We start from the raw sequence: 19,058 nt of genomic DNA, 5'->3' as shown, positions 1-19,058 counted from the left end.
TGGTCCGATCTTCAAAACCTTGGATTTTTCTCTTTGAGGGATTTTTCACATAAACTCTGGTGTCTGTTACAATGATGAATCTTTGTACAATACTAAAATGTTAATATATCTCTCAATTATCGAGAATACTCTGACACATAACAAAAGTACTATTCATGAAAGGCTAACCAATGTTGTCTTATTCTAATAAAGGTTTAGAGTTTTAATATTACTTATTTGAGTTTACTTTACTTAGATTCTAATGGTGATAAATACTTTAACTAAATGCTAAACCTAATTTAAACATCTTTATTTATTTATAAGTACAGTATGCATGCGCTTGAAAATCATAATGATTTTTTATTTTTTTTGGCGGTCATTGTAATATGGTCATTATGGTTTTCCAAATGCATCATTCTCAGGCCAACAATATTGGCTTATCCATACCTTGTATGTGCGTATGTTTTCATTTCGTGCAACACAACAGAGACCCTTTGATCTTAAATCAACGATTCCCCTCATATCATGTATTCATAACATGCAACTAAAAGAATCATTGGGTACACTAGGAGTGCAAACAAGTTGAGTATAGTTCGAGTCACTTCTGAATTGAGCTTGATTAATTAATTGAGTTTGAGCTCGAACTCGAGCTTTATTTTACAAATTCAAGCAAGCTCAAGAGCTAACTCATTATTATTAAAGAGAGAAAATGATTATGGTTAAATCAATTATTATAATAAACTGTTTAAAAAATGAAAAATTAAAAGAAAAATAATAACTTATCATAAGAAATTGAGATGGGTTTTTAAATAGCTTTTTACTTAAAATCTTGAATAATGCTAACATTATTAATTAAGTACATTTTCTATTAATATTTTTTTTTAAATGAGGTCGCTTGTGAGCTTACGAGTTGAGTCAGGACTGGCTCAAACTTGACTCTTTAACTCATCGAGCTTGGCTCGCGAGACATTTATCGAGCTAAGCCTGATCATGCTCTCACGAGTTGACTTGACTCACTACACACCAACAACTAAATAGTAGGTCGCCACAACCCACATGTAAAGATCATCCAAATCAATTATTATGTAAATCAAAGACTTTGGATTTATATATATATATATATATATATATATAAGAGGTTAAACATCATTATCCAAGTGGAACGTTGTAGCTGACATGATTAATGAACCACTTAGTTTTAAAAATTGAGCAATTAGTAATTAATTAACAATTAATTACCATTTATTTATTTAAATATTAGTTTTAAAAAAGAGTTAGTAGATCAAGCTCATAAGCCAAGACTTCGGCTTCACCGAGAGAGTTCATTTTTCTCTTTCCCGAGAAGTTGCGACTCACGAGTGTAGGGAACATTAATGCTAGGGTTCTTCCGAAGATTCTCGAACCAAATTCGTCTCCTTGATTCAGTTTATGGGCCTCGCGCGCTATGTTCTAGATACTTTTCCTTCCTGCCATCGGATTCGGGTATTCAGGAGAGCTCTCCGTTGTCAAAATCAAGGCTTGATGTCGACGGGGTGAGTCCATTTTTCTGTCTTCTCTGCATATTTTGAATTGCTTACAACTTGTAGATGGTGGAATTAGGTGTTGAGTGAACGGGAAAAGGGGCGTTGAGGTGGTTTGAAGAGAAGGAAGAGAGAGAATGGAAGTAAGGGAATAGAGATGAATTTCGGATGCCATGCCGGCCATTCTTTTTTTTCTTTTTTTTTTTTCTGTCCAATGGCATCTTAATGTTTCATTTCTCAAATTTCGCTTTTGCTTTTAAGGCCAATGCGTTTGATGTTGAAATCTATGTTGTAGATAAGCTAACTTCATAGAAGTATTAGATTTTTCTTTTTGCTGGTTAGGGTTGGATGGATAAAAAAAATTAGAAGTTTTGGATGATTTTGTCCCTTTTTGTAGAATTTGATCCAAATGGATGGTTTTGCTTGTTGTATACCCTACATAACGATGAAGATTTACTTCTTACTTTCAGATGTTTATAGATAGATGTTTCTATGCTTCGAAGTAAATATCTTCCCAGAATCCTACACTTATTAAAAGCATTACTTCGGGGCTGTTTGTCTGCGAGAGGGATTTAACTCAAGCAGGATTTAGTAAATTGTGTAGATTAAGATTTAATCAATCTTGACAGGATTAAAATATGAAAAACTGCTTGGCATGAAAATTGTTATGTCTTGCTAAATCCTGATAAATTATTCAGTTTTTTGTTTCAAGATTTAAGATTTGTGTGAGAGAAATTCTGGATTTGATCATTAAAGGGTTGGAACTGAATTTATAAATAGTAGAATTTAAAGTTCCAAATGTGTTAGGCAAAATTTTAAGTTAAATCTTACTTAAATCCTGCCTAAAATAGGATACCAAACAGCCCCAACTTCATGATGAATTTTAGTTTATTGCCATTTGTACGATTAGTCAGATCTCATCTCTCTATTTTAATATTAAGTGCGTTTTAATTATTTTCTATGTTTATCTTATGAACATTTAAATTTGTAAATCAATTATGTTTCATTCAATGCTAAAACCTTCTTTTATGCCATTTAAGTTTTGGGGAAGTATATGTAAGTTCACAAACTTTACATCATATTTGTAATCGTTCTATTGCATCCAACGGCACCATGACACCAAATATTGAGCACAAATAAGTTGGAAGGTGAGAGGTGGTTATGTCTCAACCTTGGTAAATTCTACTATCATACAATCTTCATATTTGATGCAACCTAAGGCTTGGATGACAAAATTGATGCAACCTAAAAACAAACTTTGCTTTAGGAATGCAAATAAAAACACACTTTCTTTTTCATTCATATAAACCTTAAATAACACAAACAAATACAACAATAAAACAATACTAACATCACTTACAACTTATAATAGAACAAGACATGACACAACTTTAAATTTACAATAGTTTACTGGTGGAATGGAAACCGTGGAGAGAAGAATAGATAGAAGTCCGAGATGAAATATAAGAATGATAGGGAGAAGAAGTTAGCTCACAAGCTAGAAAAACCCGCAGGTTTTGAATGATCACTTTCCAAAAATTCTTAAAAGTCTCTCACTCATAAAGAAAATCAGCCCCAATTTATAGGAGAAATAAGAAGGAATAGCATTTAATATATCACATAAATGTGCCCCAAAAAAAGCCACTAAAAACCACCCAAACAAACCGCATTTAAAGCCTCCTACATAGGAATCAACAAAGAGGAAACCGAGCCGCCACAACAGGGAAAATGAGAAGCCAACAACAGGACAACATCATGGGGAAAAGCAGTCAGCATAGGGAAAGTCAGCAACACTTAACGGAGACCAAACAATACTTACAACACTTAAGGAAGACCAAACAACATCAAGTATACGAGAACACAACAGAGAAAATGATTGGACAACAAGGAAATTGAGAGATAGCTGGGAAACAGAGGGGCCAACAGGGAAAATGAAGGGTCAATAGAAAAAACTGAAAGTCACTGGAGAAAGAAAGCTAGAAACACAAGTAGAAAATAAAGAAAACATAAAATGACAACTCTTAACTGCAGCAATATTGGAAATGGAAATCATTTGGGGTTACACTCCTACCAGAGGTAAATAATGAATTATTTGCTTATGGTATATTCTGATCCAGGTTGACCTTGTGAAACAACTTTAATCAGTGAACTCTTTAATAACTTAGACTCGCACAAATGAAATATTTCTTCATTTTATTCTCTTGTTCATCTGTTCCTTTAGAGCATATAATTGCAGCAGATTTGTCTTAATAGAAATATTAGTAATGCTTTGCTTCATCTCACATCTTATTTGCTTGCTAAAAATTCTGAGTTGCTTGATATTTTTCATGTTACTATGGTTCATCTTTCTTTTTTGTCATTTTACTTGGTTCATCTTCCCTTAATGCCTGGTAGAATTACCGACTCTTATGAATACTGATTTGTAGCAATTTCATCCTAGTTGTCCCCTTGTTGTTTGTCTAACTGATTGACCTATCAACATCTCTGCATTGAGTAAACAACGGGAAACCAATTTTCTCTTTCCAGTAGCAATAGCTTTTTCTCGGGTTTTCTTTGAGAGTTTCCTAATTATTACCGATGCAAGCCCTAATTTGAGAGAAATTATTCTGTGAGGACGCCATACGCCCTCCGGAGACAAACCATAATGAGCCACGTCTGTACTGCAGCTTGATACTGCTCGGTACCGCTCGGTACGACGCTCAGTATTGCTAAACTGGCTTATTATGGTTGGTCGACGTTCGCATAGAATAATTTCTCCTAATTTGAACGCAGGGCTGCAAACATAATCTAGCTTCGAGGCAATTCATTTTACAACCATTATCAAATACAATTATTTAAATTTTTTTTATAATTTTAATTATTTAATGCTAACTTCCATATGACTTACCCAGCTAATATTTGTAATCACTTTTTTCATAATTTTCTTACCTTCTCCATAATCCATTCAAGTAAAAAAGAACTGCTTCGAAGAGAGCTTCTTCTAATTGTATCAGAATCAATGATTAGGACATTTTCTAGGTAAGCTTCATTTCTTTGTCAATGAATCTAGTGTTGGTAAGTTCTCTAAATTTGATCTATGGCTCTATTTCTTTTATCCTTTATATATTTTGACTTTGGAGTCAATTGGATATATCCTTTCAGTTGATTGAAGGCACCAAACCACGGCATGGCAACTGCAGAAATAGATAGTTCAACATCACTTAGTAGTGATCTTCTGTACGATATACTTCGTCGCCTCGATGGTCCTTCTCTAGCAAAAGCCGCTTGTACTTGTGCTGACTTCAGTTCCATATCAAAAGAGGAAGTACTATGGGAAAATGCATGCCATTCTCTTTGGCCCTCAACTCATAGAGATGATGTTAGGAGTCTAATCTCCTCCATTGGTGGGTTCAGAAGATTCTATGCAGACTGCTTCCCCCTTATTGTCAGTGAGGGCATCCCTGCAGTTCAAGCTGATAGCAATCTTCCCTATCCTGATGAATGGACTGAGAATGATTACTATGGGGACAATGATGAAAATGAAAGCGTCGTGCCGTCGGATTTCATTTCCATTGTGGATGTAAGGTACAAAGAAAAAACAGTATATTCAAAAGTTCTATGGGGAATTACAGATTCTGACGGTTATAACGGTTGGTTTCATCATTGCCCGTTTCGAATCGACCTGCTCAGCTATTCGGATGGATCCGACGATGACGATAACGACGTTCTGCTCTCAGTTGATGATGGTTTGCCACCCATTACATCTGTAGAAAGAGAAAGAAAAGATGGGAAATTGTGGAGGGATCTGCATGAGGGAATTAAGCTAAGCTGGATCATTGTGAATAGCAGACTGAAACAAGCTGCAAATCTTGCAAGCTGGAGTCCCCTTGGAGGACAGAGGCATTGGCCAGCTGATAGGAACTTCCTTCTTCGATTTGGATCGATACTTCCGGCTAAGGACATTCTCCCATGTCAGGTTGCAGAATGCATTATTGTCATGAAATTTAGTATTGTGAATACAGGAAATGGAGAGGGTGGTATGGCTACAGCTCTCAGATTAACAGAGCTAAGTATGCAGCTGGAAGATATGGCTGGAGCTCATGTTAATGGGCGCAATAGTCTGCTTGTTTTAAAAGAAGCTTTGAGTTGCAGGAGGAGCAGGAACTATAGCCAAGTTTTAGAGTACTGTCACTTGTATTTGAAGGCTCAGAATGAGTTTAAAGAGGAGAAAATCAGGAATGAAAGCTGGTTCGATAGGCTCTATATAATAAGCAGCATTGCTGTAGTTGCAGCCTTTTGCTTTTGTTACATATTTTGATGAAAGAACGTTGTCAGGATATTCTGTGAGATGAATTTAAAAATTATTGTATTTATTTTGAGATTAATATTATATAATTATATTAGAGGTGTCAACACGACTTGAAAGCCCTACTCAAAAAATTTCTGTTTAGGGTCAATTTATTTGTGAAATTGGTCGGATTCAAGTTCAACAAGCTGACCCATTTCAAAAATCGGATTGGATATAGGTTGACCTGGAAACTCGATAATGACCGAACCGACACTAGCTATGCTCCTTTGGGTGTTAATTTTCATCTCCATTTTCAAAGTGTGGATTGGAATTCATTGAATTATTTATTTTTTAGTCTAATGAGTATTCAAAATTATGATTAACAAACAGTCCATATAGTGATACAATATTTTCAAAAACATAGAGGAAGATCTAACTATATTGTTTTTCACTTTGGAGACTTTACAATTAATGTATGATTCATAGCAAAATCTGCACTTATAGGACTAGATTTCATCTCAATTATAACATTAATGCTTCTCACACCCACCAAAATTTAATATGAACCGTTTGATCTACATAAAAAATTTCTTAACTAATAATGAGCATCTATGAATGCACTTCTTTTTCAAAGCAAAACATTGATGTTTATTAGCATTTTCAGAGTCATTGCAGTTTTTACATGGAATCATGCAGAATGTGTACAGTAACAACATCTACATTGTGCTTCACAAACCAGATTCCCAAGTAGCAGCAGCTCGTTCTTTGAGAGTTGGATAGAAAGACCGAACAAGATTAAGAAGGAAATAATCTGCTCCATGTCTTGCTAACAAAGAAACTGAAACCGGAAGGCCATTTTGCAGCCCAAGTGGTACAGAGATCTGAATAAAACAAAGAGGAGAATTAGTGGGAGTTTAACAGAGCCCTATATTGGATACCCATATTCACACTCACCCATGTACCCACTCATATCCAGTGGGTATGGATGAGTATGGGTACACCATGGCCTTGTGGGTGGATTTGGGTGGGTACTCAACATCTGGGGATAAATCGATTTATATTGTTAATCACCGTATATCTTATATTATTGCAATCCTCACTATATGTAGTGTGTAGCACTTAACCATGTTGCAACTACGATAAATTTTGATATGCGGCTTGAAAGTTTGCAATCAGAGCAAAGGGAAACAAGCCTCAAGGCCATCAGTTTGTGGCAGACTGCATTCAAAAAGCATGGAAAGTGGGTGGGTATAGGTGGGTACGGTATCCCGAAAGTCACCGTGGGTGGGCGAAGCCCGTCCGAGTAAAGGATGGGTACCCAACTGGGACCCCATATAGGGCTTTGGAGCTGAATATGGCTGTATTGCATTCAAATATAATAGGAAGAAAATCTTAATTTTGTTACCTGGCAGAAGCCAGACATGCTAGCAACGGCTATCAAACAGAAAGCTTGGGCACGAAAGTCTTTTAATGCTGTAACATCTAGGTTGAGCTTTGGAGGTGGCCCTGGAATGGTAGGTATTGCAAGGACTCCATAGTCCTGGAATGAAGCAGACCAATTAAACTACAATGTTGCCAGTACTTGACATTATTATCATAGAGACGATGCTATTATCAGCAAATATAAATAGTCTAGAACTTATATATATTAAGAGTAAAGACGAGTTACCCCCAAAAGATCAGTCAAGGCAGCCTTGAAATCAACCTTGAATTTCCTGCAGCTGTCTAAATTATCATCTGTTGATGTCAGGGCTTCCATTATTCTTTCTGATATTCCAGGACCTAAGCTGGGTTTCACATTATTTAACCATTCTTCATGATTAGACTTAAATTCAAACCTGCCAAAAAAATGCAACAATTCGGCATTATATTATATATTATTATTTCCTCTTCAAAATTTTATATCGTTAGGTTTTGGGAATGGCAACTTTGAAAAATATTGTCAGAGCAAAACGACAAGGAAGGAATTTTTGTTGAAGGTTTGAGGTGTAGACTCATACAAAATTACATACAAACCATGTTTTCAAAATTAGATTACATCAAGGATCAATTTTAAGCCAACATCTTACTAATTTAGTCATGGATGTTCTTACACGAAATTTATAAGAGGATGTACCCTGATGTATGCTTTTTGCTGATGATATTCTTCTTGTTGATAAGAATGGAGAGGGAGTAGAAGTAAAACTTGAATTATGGAGATCAGCCTAGAGTCTAAAGGTTGTCATTTGAGTAGATCTAAAATCAAATACATGGAGCGTAATTTTAGTAGTAATAGATCTAATGGTGAGATCGCGACATTGGGTGATCAAGCAATTAAAAATACTGCATGTTTTAGATATCTCGGATTTACTGTTCAAAGCAATGGTGAAATAGATGGGAATATCATTAGTAGAATTCAAGTTGGCTGGTTGAAGTGGAGGAATTCATCAGATCTATTATGTGCTAGAAAAGTATCCCTAAAACTTTAGAGAAAAATTTTATAAGTGGTGAGATGTTAGACATCAATATATTTTATTGGATCCTAAAATTAAACAATCAAATTGTGAAAAATGGGCTACCAACATGATAAACCAACCGACAACCATAAAAGTCTAGCAAAGAAGAAAAAATTCAGAACAGTCAATATTGGCAAAACATAAAGTTGGTCTACAAATATGTAATATGCACTAGTTTACTTTTATTCTCTTTTAGTTGAGGTAGACTGGATATATCTATTTTATTTTAAAGTTTGTGTTTAGATAGACAATGTCCATCTTGTAAACTTGGTCTATCCACGTAGTATAAATAGCCTCCTATCGTAAGCAAAAGGTTGATGAATGGAAATTTCTGGTTTCTCTTCTATTTTCTCTTAAGAGTTTACACGTAATCTAAAAGTATCAAACATTATTTGATAATCAAGAAACTTATCAAATGGTGCTCTTGTTGCACTAACTTCATTCCTTCCAACATTTCTATTCCACCGTTCTTATCTCTGCCAAGATCTTTCCCCACACCAGCCCATATTCCACGGGTTGTCAGCACCAGCAGCCACCTCTACTCTTGCCGGTCCTTCACCATTGTTCTCTTCATCGAACTGTGGTCGACGGGGTTTCAACTGCCGCCTCCCATGCAATTCAGCTATTGTTATCTCTGCTGCCAGTGTGGTTTGTTTTCTGACAGCTCCTTCCACCGCCCTATTGCTTGTAAACTTCAAGATTACTGCAAGAATCCACAAGTTCCCCTTCACTTCTTCCCACGGGATAGCCTCACTTCAACAAGCACGTTCCAGCCACAGATTTTAAATCTTCAGCCAACACCTTCCAGCAACGGTCTTACCAACCTACAGCATTTTCAACATCAAGAACAATGGTTCCAACAAGACCAGCAGGCCCTCTGACACCTCTTCGTATTGTTTTCCTTCGTCCTCTTCAAGACTGCATCAAGTACTGCTCCTTGTTATCAAGAATCACTTCTTGCTCATTTCCCACACCATAACTCATCATGAGCTGATTTAGCCAAAGATACCGAACCTGCAAACCAATCAAGAATTGCAAATTTCTGAAAAAAAAAAAAAAAATATCTCTCCAACAAACTGATGTTCAATTTGCATCCATAGACACCGCTTCACAACAAATTTCATGCCTTCATTGACTCCATTGACAAACGTCTTGATAGTTTGTGCACTGATCGCTCGCATTCTTCCTCCCATCAAGAACCGCTTTCTTCAGCCTCGGCTCCATTGGCCAAGTTCATTCTCCACAAACAAAATCATCACCTCCGAATTTTTCTTTTCTTAAATCAATGAAAATTGAACTCCCTCACTTTAATGGCTCCAAAGTAGAAGCTTGGATCTTTCAAGCCCATGAATACTTTGATTTTCATAACACACCTGAATGTCAACGTTTACGCATTGCTTCATTACATCTTGAAGGCCAAGCAACTACTTGGTACTAATGATTACAAATGAAATGACAACTGCTTTCTTAGACTGATTTTATGATATCTTTACAACAACAATTTGAGATTTCTACATACGATGATTTACATGGCAATCTTTCCAAACTAACTCACCAAATGCTATTCTTGAATACCAAATTGCCTTCGAAAATCTTACTTTTAAATTCCCTAATCTATCTGAATCCACTCTCATTAGTTATTTTATTTCCGTTCTTAAGCAAGAAATATCTTGCAAAGTTTTAATTGCAAAATCTACCTCACTTTTTGATGCCATGTACTTAGTTAGATGTCATGAATCTAAAATTCAAGGTTTCCTTTCTATTCCATTCATCTTGGCGAAAATCTTTTTCTTTCTCATTTCCACATATCATACACCTAATCTTCCACAGTCTACCATGAAACCAACATCTACACAATCACCTTCAGTTGCCCAATCTACCTTTACCTCTTCCATGCCAAACCCCATGTGGACCTCCGAAAAAGCACCACTCGTGGGGTCCGAATGCAAAGGGTACGACCGCACTATCCCGTAGGACAAAAAGATCGCAGACCTTTATACTCGACACGAACAGGTCAATGGAATGACAGATTGGATCGTGCATACGACTAACCATTGAGGATAGCGGCTCTCGCCAACGCACCCCGATGGGTAGTCATATACACGACCTTATCACAATCACGGGTTTTCCTCACCCGATACAACAGCTCGAGTGGGGTTTAGTAGATGTGGGGCCAAGTTTCCCACGGGCGCAAGCCCCCGTGGTTAATTACATCCCAGGTCGGAGCCCTAGAAAACTCTCGATTAAGGATCATACATTATCCATCCCAAAATGGGATTGACACGAGGGTATAGACTAAGAAGTCCTACTCAAAAGGGAAGGAAGGTCCGAAGGGCTGAATCAACATATGCGGTTCACATCAGCATTCGGAGGCTCTAGGGTACTAAGAGGAAACTGGAGAAAATAAAAGTCAGGCAATCGACACATACGTGAGATAAAAGATGGAGGTGGCGTCATCCTGTGACGCAGATAAGTATGATTTATGGTCCCTGAAAGGAAGAGACCTACCCACTATTTAGGCATACTACGAAACCGAGTGTAGTAGCCTCGAGTCCTAAATCTAGATTGGGTTAGTGTCCTACGCACACTAACACCTGTGTTATAACTAATGCAGTGCAAAACCTGGACTTACCCTGGCCTGAATTGGGGAGCCAGCTAACCACCTAATCGATTCAAAACCATGTAGTCTAGTCATTTATGAAAGATAGGTGGATGGTATAGTTCTTTGAAAATAGGATCAACATCTAGAGAATTTCCTAATTGGTCCTGGACTTATGTGGGGTGAATGCCCTTAACTAATACAATTAAAATTTTATTAAATTAGTTACTAATGCAATGCATGCTGGTTGAAAGGTCTAAATCAAGTATGAATTGGATTTTAAAAACAGGTTTAATATAAAATAATTTTTAGAATGAGACTAAACTTCCCCAGGTCCGACACGTCATCCTCATAGGCTAGATTATCCGGACTCTACCCGTAGGGGGGGAAGTGTCTCAAAGCAAGGAGGATGAGAGATGCATTAATATGCATGCGACCCCGGACGATTCTGGCAGTTTTTTAGATTCGTTAGATTTATATATTATTTAAACTTAAAATTTTAAATATTAGTTACGAGTAGAAAAATTTTCATAGTCCTTAGAGAGCCTAACGAAATCCAGGTGAAAATAAAGACGGCATGCAAGAAAGTAACCTAAAAAAAACAGATAATTTCTACTACGCAAACAAAGTAAACACATCAATATAAATCAACAAATCAACTAAATAGCCATAAGCAAATTTCCCTTATTATAACCCAGGATATGCAGAAAGTAAAGTGGCCGGGCACCACTGCCAACAACCCGGATTTTTAAGCCTATGACAGATAGTGCTGCAAATGAACAGTGCAGAGTCGAGTATCTAAGTGTTCATGTTTGTGTTCATTTAAAATCAGGTTGTTCAAGTTTGGTTCATGTTTGTTCGAGCTTTATTGTTAGTGTTCATGTTTGGTTCATTTAAATTAATGTGTTCATGTTCGGCTCATGTTCAGTTCATGTTCGTTCGTTTAGTGCTTATTGAGCTTTAAACAAACAAACATGAACGAGCTATAAACGAGCTCTACTTTTAGATGTTTATTAACTTAACAAACGAGCTTTATCGAGGTTCCTAACAAACGATTACATCGAGCATGTTCGTGAACATATTTAACAATTTTTTTTAACTATAAAACAAACTCATTCATGAACACATCTATAAACAAACACATTTATAATAAAAGCAAATGTCTATGTAACAAAGGCAATGATTTATAAGCAAATCACATCTTCACAGAATTTTCCTAACAACAACATTAATAAATGAAATTATTTATAAATAAATAGTCATATAAAGCTACAATTACTTAGACAACAAGTTATTTTTGTCGAGCTTATTCACGAGTTCAAAATCGAACACGAATCGAGCTTTTATTGAGCTTCTTATCAAGCTTAATGTCGAGCTTGTTCACGAACTTCAAATGATGTTATTCGTGAACATAAATGAGCCGAATGCATTAATGTTCAAGTTTGTTTATTTAAGAATCGAGTATTTAAAATATTGTTCAAGTTTGTTTGTTTAGTTAATTAAATGATCACAAACGAGCTTTAATTGAACCGAACAACGAGTAGCTCGTCGAACGTTTGGTTCGCTTGCAGCCCTAGACGCAAATGACTTTGAGTGGGATATTAGTCTTCAAGTCTTCAGTCTTCTTTGGATTTGTTCTCCTTGGACTCCTTGGATTCGTCGTGGCTTGAATATCCAAACCAAGAGACAATTCCCCCTTGGTAGGGGGTATTGCCTTTTCTCTTTGGATATCTAAAGAAGACTGAAGCTACTTCATTATATCATACAAATCTTGACTCTAAGGATCACTTATGCCAAGTTGCCCCTCAACTTCACTTGAGCATGTTCTAGCAAGTAGCCTTGATGCTTGTGTAAATAGTTTGAGTTAGTTAGTGACTTACTGAGCCTTAGAGCTGAGTGTGCATTATAAAAGAGCTTTGATCAACTCGAACTCAACAATTAGTTCATTATATTTTTGATAACCTTCATTTACTAATACTTCTAAGTTGGTCAACTAATCTTGAATTCAATACCAAACTGACTAGCCTCGATCCCGGTCAATTGTAGATCAACAAATATGTTTTAGCCCATCCTAACAATATTTTGAGTGTCCATTTAAGACAATCTTAAATATGCATCTAATAAAAATCAAATTAACAACAAACAATTATTTAATCCAATAAAATCACAAAAAATAAAAAATCAGTCAAAAATAAATTCAATCAGCATACACAAACCTCTGAAGCAAACGCAGGGCATATGACAGAGCTCCTAGTTCTGGTATTGTAGAAGCTCGACTTTCGGGGGCTGTACTTACAAAACTTTTTGAAATAGGAACCTTACTGAGTGTGTAATTTCCAAGGTTTTCATGGCTAATCACATGACCTGTTCATAATTTTTTCTTGTTTAATAAAAACTATATAGCCAAAGCAATGATCACTTCTGTAACTTGGTTAGTAAAAAACAAGGCTGTGAAATTTCATGCACTTACTTCCAAAAGTATCCTCTACAGACTGAACAAGGATATGTGAAATTTGCTCACCAAGTGATCCAAGATACTTGAAACAGTCATTGGCAATAATGAAGCGAGTTGGTTTAACATTTATTTCACCAGGCAATTGCAGTAAAGTATGGCCCACTTTGCTTATGGTCGCTGGGTCTCTTGCAAACCATCCTGTCGGTGTAGAATTGTAAAAAGAAAGTGCAAATAGCATACAAGTCTCAGCATGTTGAAGGGTAAGGTATCACATAGAAGTATCTAGTATATATCCCCAACAGTACTACATAAATTTTTATGCCGAAGAATCATTACAGTAGGTGGAAACATATTTTTCTTTTTCTTTTTTTCCTGCACCAAATACATTGATTTTCCTTTTAGTTGACACAACAAAGGACTAATGAGAGATTAAGGCTTCTTTTGAGACGACTTTAAAAAGCAATAAAAAAATCGTCGCAAACGAAGCCTAAATCTACCTCCACAAAATTGTTTGAAGTGCAACACCAACTCTTTAAATTTGAAATCAGTGTGGCATCAGATTATAGAATTTCTACTCCTACTAAAGCACATTTGAGACCAAAACGTAAAATGTCACAGTCCACCATGTAGTGATGCTTGTATAAGACAACCAAAAGCATCCCTTTTATTAACCATTTCAAGCATAGCCTCAAGTGAAGGTGACTTTCCCATAACTCATTTTGATAGATATTGCAAGTTTAACTTTTAAGGCAATAGCACCATTTCAACAACCCACTGGGAGAAGGGAAAAATAACCAAAAAAGCAACCACGCTAAGAGAGAAAAAATATCTTACACCACAAGAAATATATCTAATTGGCAACTGCAAAGTCAATGCCACACTTGCTATCCACAGCAAAAACTATAGCAAAAACAAAATGAGTCTTTTGTAATGAAATAAGGACCTTAACTGCTGAGACAACGATTAATTAACAAAGAAGAACTCTATCAAGGACAAGTTATACTTCCTACCAACAGTATCAAAGTTTTGAGCCATGGGAATGACATGGCTAGTAGAAACAACATCATGTGAAGGTCGGAAACCAAAGATCCCACAGTATGCTGCTGGTACCCTCACACTCCCAGCAGTGTCAGTACCTGTAAAAACTACATCTTGGTTAGAACACATATATATGAATAGGTCAAGCACCAAACATAAATCTAGTGAATCATTTCATTTGGGAAGAATGAACTCGCTAAGATAGCTTCGAACACAAGCATATTTTATATATATATATATATATATAGGAAAATTTTACTTTATTAAAATTTAGGAAAGTTTTAATTACACTTGGGAGGGAATTAATTAGGAAAACAAATTTAATTTGAATTCAAATCTGAGAGGGGATTATTTAGAGAAAGGGGGATGATTTGAGAGGAAATTATTGGAGCCTACTTAAGGCTAACAATAGGATGATTTCAGGATTATGTTTTGGAGTTTGTTAAATTTAGATTGATTCTTAGGTTATTTGGGCTCTAGCTGGCGGCTAGGGATTTGGGAGAGCCAGATCTTCCTCTGCAATTGAAGTTCCAATTGTATCTTGCATTTCTCTTTATAGTTCTTTCAATAAAAATTATTTTGGGGTGCTCTTCTTCCCAAATTTTCGTGTTTCATTCGCTAATTTTTGTTAAAAGTGCATCTACTTCCTATCAAATTGGTATCAGAGCTTTTTTTTTTTTGGACCTATGGCAACAACGAAAGTTGATGCCTTAGAAGAGCTTCTTAAAGGAAAAGTTAACCAACTCAAATCGGCGTTTGAGGATAGAATGACATCAATGGAGGAAAAGATTTCCAATCTAGAAGGAATGATAAGGAAACTATTGGAGCTTCACACCCAATCGACAACATCGTAGGCGAGAGCACCAATGATTGTACAGGGAAGTGGGGGAAATCCTAATATAGGGATGATGAGGGAGGAACGGGAGGTAGAAGTTTTGGGGGAAAAAGATGAGATGCCATCTTTGGAGCCACTTCCAAGAAAGGGAAGGATGAAGAAGTGGAATTTTTGGTGGAGCTAAAAATTTGGAAAAGAAGAAGATTGGGAGAAGATAGAAGCACAAGATATGGTTCAGCCACTCCAACAATATCGAGCAGCCAGTTTAGGGGTTGCCTCCTCAGCAGGAATGCGAGCAAGCAATCGTCTTGGAGGAAGGAGTCTCACATATCAATATTCGTCTGCAGCGTCATCCCCAAATCTAGAAGGATGAGATCGAGAGATTGATAAAAGAGATGCTAGAGGAAGGGGTCATTCAACCCTGTGTCAGACCATTCAGTCCAGTGCTATTAGTCAAGTGCTTCAACAACAGTTTACTTCATTCCACATTGAGGACAATGTGGCACTTTAGGAGGGGAGTATTGATGGACCAGCCCGGCCAATTTAATTAGGAGGGAATAAAAAAGTATTGATGAACCGGCCCGGCCGATTTAATTGGGAGGAAATCAGGAAGTTTCCTAATCAAAAAGGAGTTGTTTAGGAAGGTTTTTAATCAAAGGGGAATTATTGAGGAATGTTTAAATTACAATTGAGAGGGAATTATTTAGAGCAAGATATCTAATTTGAATTCAAAATTTAAGATGAAATTATTTAGGGAAAAGCAGGAGAAATTAAGGGGGAATTGTTTAGGAAAGTTTTAATTAAAATTGGGAGGGAAATAATTAGGGAAATAAATCTAATTTGAATTCAAATCTGAGAGGAGATTATTTAGGGAAAGGGGGTTGATTTGAGAGGGAATTATAGGAGCCTATTTAAGGCTAACAATAATAGGGTGATTTCAGGATTATGTTTGGAATTTGCTAAATTTAGATTGATTCTTAGACTATTTGGGCTCTAGGTGGCGACTAGTGATTTGGGAGAGTCGGATCTTCCCTCCAATTGTATCTTGCATTTCTCTTTATACTTCTTTCAATAAAAATTGTTTTGGGGTCTTCTTCTTCCCAAAATTTTTTGTTTCATTCACTGATTTTTGTGAAAAGTGCATCCACTTCTTATCATGTTCCTAGGAGATAAAGGCTTGATGTTGTTGTTGTAATGTTCATAGGAGATGTAGTAGATTCTAATTGATATTACTTGGCACTTTTTTTCAGAAGAATAATAAGCGGTGAGAACTACATAAAGGATCTCTAACTACAGATATAGTGGAATACTTGTTAGTCAAACATGATAGTTTATTTCTTTATCATTGATTCAATGAGACTTCAACATGCATACAGTTTTTACAAACATAAAGTGCATCTAAATGTGAAACCTAATTATTTTACGATTTTTGAATAAGTTGTACATATTAAAAGATTCTCACATGCATTTGATAAATATTTCTTACGTTGCAGCTTCCTTTTTGCCTTTTTTAGCGTGATTATTTTCAACAAAATTAACCGTCCATTTTTTCTTTTTATGGCTTTAAACTATTAATTCAAAGAAGAGAACTTTTTCAGGAAAACAAAAAATCACCTAGAGAGAAATCAACAAGTCCTGCGGCAACAGCAACAGCAGATCCACTAGAAGATCCTCCAGGCACTCGACCAGGAGCACATGGATTAATGGGCGTCCCATAATGCTTATTCTCTCCATTGATGCTGCATTCACATCGAACTAAAATGCGCTTGCAGAACTCCAAATACCACATATTAATAAAATTTAACTAAAAAGACAATAAAAAAATGAATACATAAATGAAGTAGAATGAATTACATATTAACTCATGTGTTATTTGAAATTGGCACATAACTATCACCCGTTACAGAAAATATAAGCATAACCATCATGTTTCGGCTGACATTCACCTATAAAAACAGACTTAGAGAGAGGTTAGCCTTTATATTTTCTTTATGTGTATAATTTTATGTCATAAGGGGCTTATGTGGCTATTTCAAATGCCTCACGAGTATTGTGTGCAATTACCATTATGAAGTAAATTGCAAAATTCAAAGTTGAAAAAGGAGGTAATCCAAATTAGAATTCATAAGCCAAATGCCAATTTCTTCTCAACTTCAGGGCCAATTGGGATCAAAATTTTAAAATATATTTGATTTAGTTGATTTCTGTTTTTAAGTTGTTTTTATTTTTTATTCTTGAAAACAAATTAAGTTATATTTAAAAAATATCCAAAATAATTTTTAGAATTTTTATTCGTTTAATAAACCTTCTGACGACAACCATTAACACCTTAGGGCATCCCGAACCTAACGTCATTCGACCGTTTGTAGCTCTGGCGAGCGTCCGCCTGAATGACAAATAAAAATGTATTTTTGCATTTTATCTTAGTTGTGAACAGTGTGACCCAATATTGACATCGCACTATTCAAAAACCCATTTTTTTAACTAAAAAATATAAATATATAATTGAAAATAAATATAAAATAAAGATGAGAAAAAATATACACAGAATATTCTTTTTTGGAGCTAATATAGAGTTCGGTTTGAGATAAATTACTGTTTGATATAACTATGAATGCATTTTAAAGTGAAAAATAGATTTTTCGGTTGGAGATGCCCTTCTTCAATATTCAATAAAAATAAAAACAAAGCTTACTTAAGATACTAGACATATTTTTATTTCATATTAAAATATAAATAAAATAAAATTAAAAATATATACATAACAAAAAATGAAAACAAAAAGTAATCTCAAGTGGCCCCGAGTAAGAAATAGATTTTTACTCAATTTCTCATCAACCTAACAAGGGAGCGAAAACAGAATTCAATTCAATTTCCATACCATTTCCATTTTCTATTGATTTCATCTTTTCAAATTCGTTTAAACCAAATAGAGCCATAGTGTTCATTATGTTCATGGAATGACAAAAGCAAATCATGTAAGAAATGAAGCGGTTCTTCAGATACTGACCTGTAGGCCATCTCATCCATAACCGTTTTACCAACACACGTAGCTCCTGCTTCGAGAAGAGCCAATACTGCTGGCGCCGTGGATGTGGCTGGCAAATGAGTCCTTGCCCAATCTGGATTGCCGAATCCAGTAACAGACCCATCGATATCAAATCTGCCGCCAAATAAATCAACATTAAAACTTGCAGACAGTATTAAAATTCAAATAAAAAGCTCTCATGAACAACTTAACGCCTAAAATTTTTTCCCAGATGGAAAAAGAGAGATAGAGAGAGAGAAATCATAGGCGTGTTACAAAATACTTTCAAAAGATCTAGTTCTAAATGCGTGATTAGGTCATGGAAGGATAAATATTGGTAATTCGTATGACAGAGTGCAGGAGCAGATGATGTCTTACATATCTTTCACAGCGAAGGTGAGGCCTTCAAGTGGAAGTGGAGGCAAAGTAGGGGAGTGAGGTGAAGGGAAAAGGTTAAATCTTTGGATGAAAGCTCCGTAATCTTCGGCCTTCGATTCCGCCATTATCCTCCTCGGGAGTTTGCTTGGCTGCCAGTTTCTTTCGAATCATCCAAAATGGTTAAGATTTCAAAACCAATAACAATATTAAAAATAAAAGAAATTTCCTTTTTTTTAACACAATAAATCTTAAAATTATTGTAAAGAAATTTTGGACAAAACAAGTTTTAATTATTAAAGTTATTTTGAAATGTTTATTATTCATATAAAAGTAATTAAAATTTATATTATGACTCCTCAAAATAAATTCAAAAATTTTGAGCCGCCAATTTTTTTAAAATATAAATATATGATAAAAATGATCATTATCTTGTTTAGATTTTCTTTTAATAATATATATGTTTA

The 19,058-nt window shown here is 35.6% G+C and overlaps 2 protein-coding genes across 5 annotated transcripts; one reads left to right on the top strand and one right to left on the bottom strand.

The window, feature by feature from the left end:
- The first annotated feature begins 1,294 nt into the window (after window positions 1-1,294).
- On the top strand, window positions 1,295-5,891 carry LOC110103637 (probable F-box protein At2g36090). Of its 2 annotated transcripts, none has more exons than XM_020832426.2 (2): window positions 1,295-1,511; window positions 4,641-5,891. In XM_020832426.2, exon 2 carries the CDS (start codon window positions 4,666-4,668, stop codon window positions 5,794-5,796), a length of 1,131 nt encoding a protein of 376 aa, XP_020688085.1. In that variant the 5' UTR covers window positions 1,295-1,511; window positions 4,641-4,665; the 3' UTR covers window positions 5,797-5,891. The 2 variants fall into 2 exon arrangements, with proteins under 2 accessions (XP_020688085.1, XP_028550411.1); XM_028694578.1 differs by lacking the exon at window positions 1,295-1,511 and adding an exon at window positions 1,593-1,642.
- Window positions 5,892-6,291: 400 nt separating this feature from the next.
- Window positions 6,292-18,789, bottom strand: LOC110103645 (amidase 1). 3 transcript variants are annotated; one of them, XM_020832442.2, is made up of 9 exons: window positions 18,595-18,789; window positions 18,199-18,351; window positions 16,803-16,927; window positions 14,326-14,451; window positions 13,331-13,513; window positions 13,077-13,224; window positions 7,436-7,604; window positions 7,172-7,306; window positions 6,292-6,647 (listed from the first exon to the last, which is right to left on the bottom strand). In XM_020832442.2, exons 1-9 carry the CDS (start codon window positions 18,717-18,719, stop codon window positions 6,495-6,497), a joined length of 1,317 nt encoding a protein of 438 aa, XP_020688101.1. In that variant the 5' UTR covers window positions 18,720-18,789; the 3' UTR covers window positions 6,292-6,494. The 3 variants fall into 3 exon arrangements, with proteins under 3 accessions (XP_020688101.1, XP_020688102.1, XP_028550409.1); XM_020832443.2 differs by having other exon boundaries at window positions 16,803-16,943; window positions 18,595-18,758; XM_028694576.1 differs by lacking the exon at window positions 18,595-18,789 and having other exon boundaries at window positions 16,803-16,992; window positions 18,199-18,319.
- Between the last annotated feature and the right edge of the window lie 269 nt (window positions 18,790-19,058).

Source organism: Dendrobium catenatum, unplaced genomic scaffold, assembly GCF_001605985.2.
Source record: "Dendrobium catenatum unplaced genomic scaffold, ASM160598v2 fragScaff_scaffold_506, whole genome shotgun sequence".
Taxonomy (NCBI): domain Eukaryota; kingdom Viridiplantae; phylum Streptophyta; class Magnoliopsida; order Asparagales; family Orchidaceae; genus Dendrobium; species Dendrobium catenatum.
This window is presented reverse-complemented; position numbering and strand designations above follow the sequence as displayed.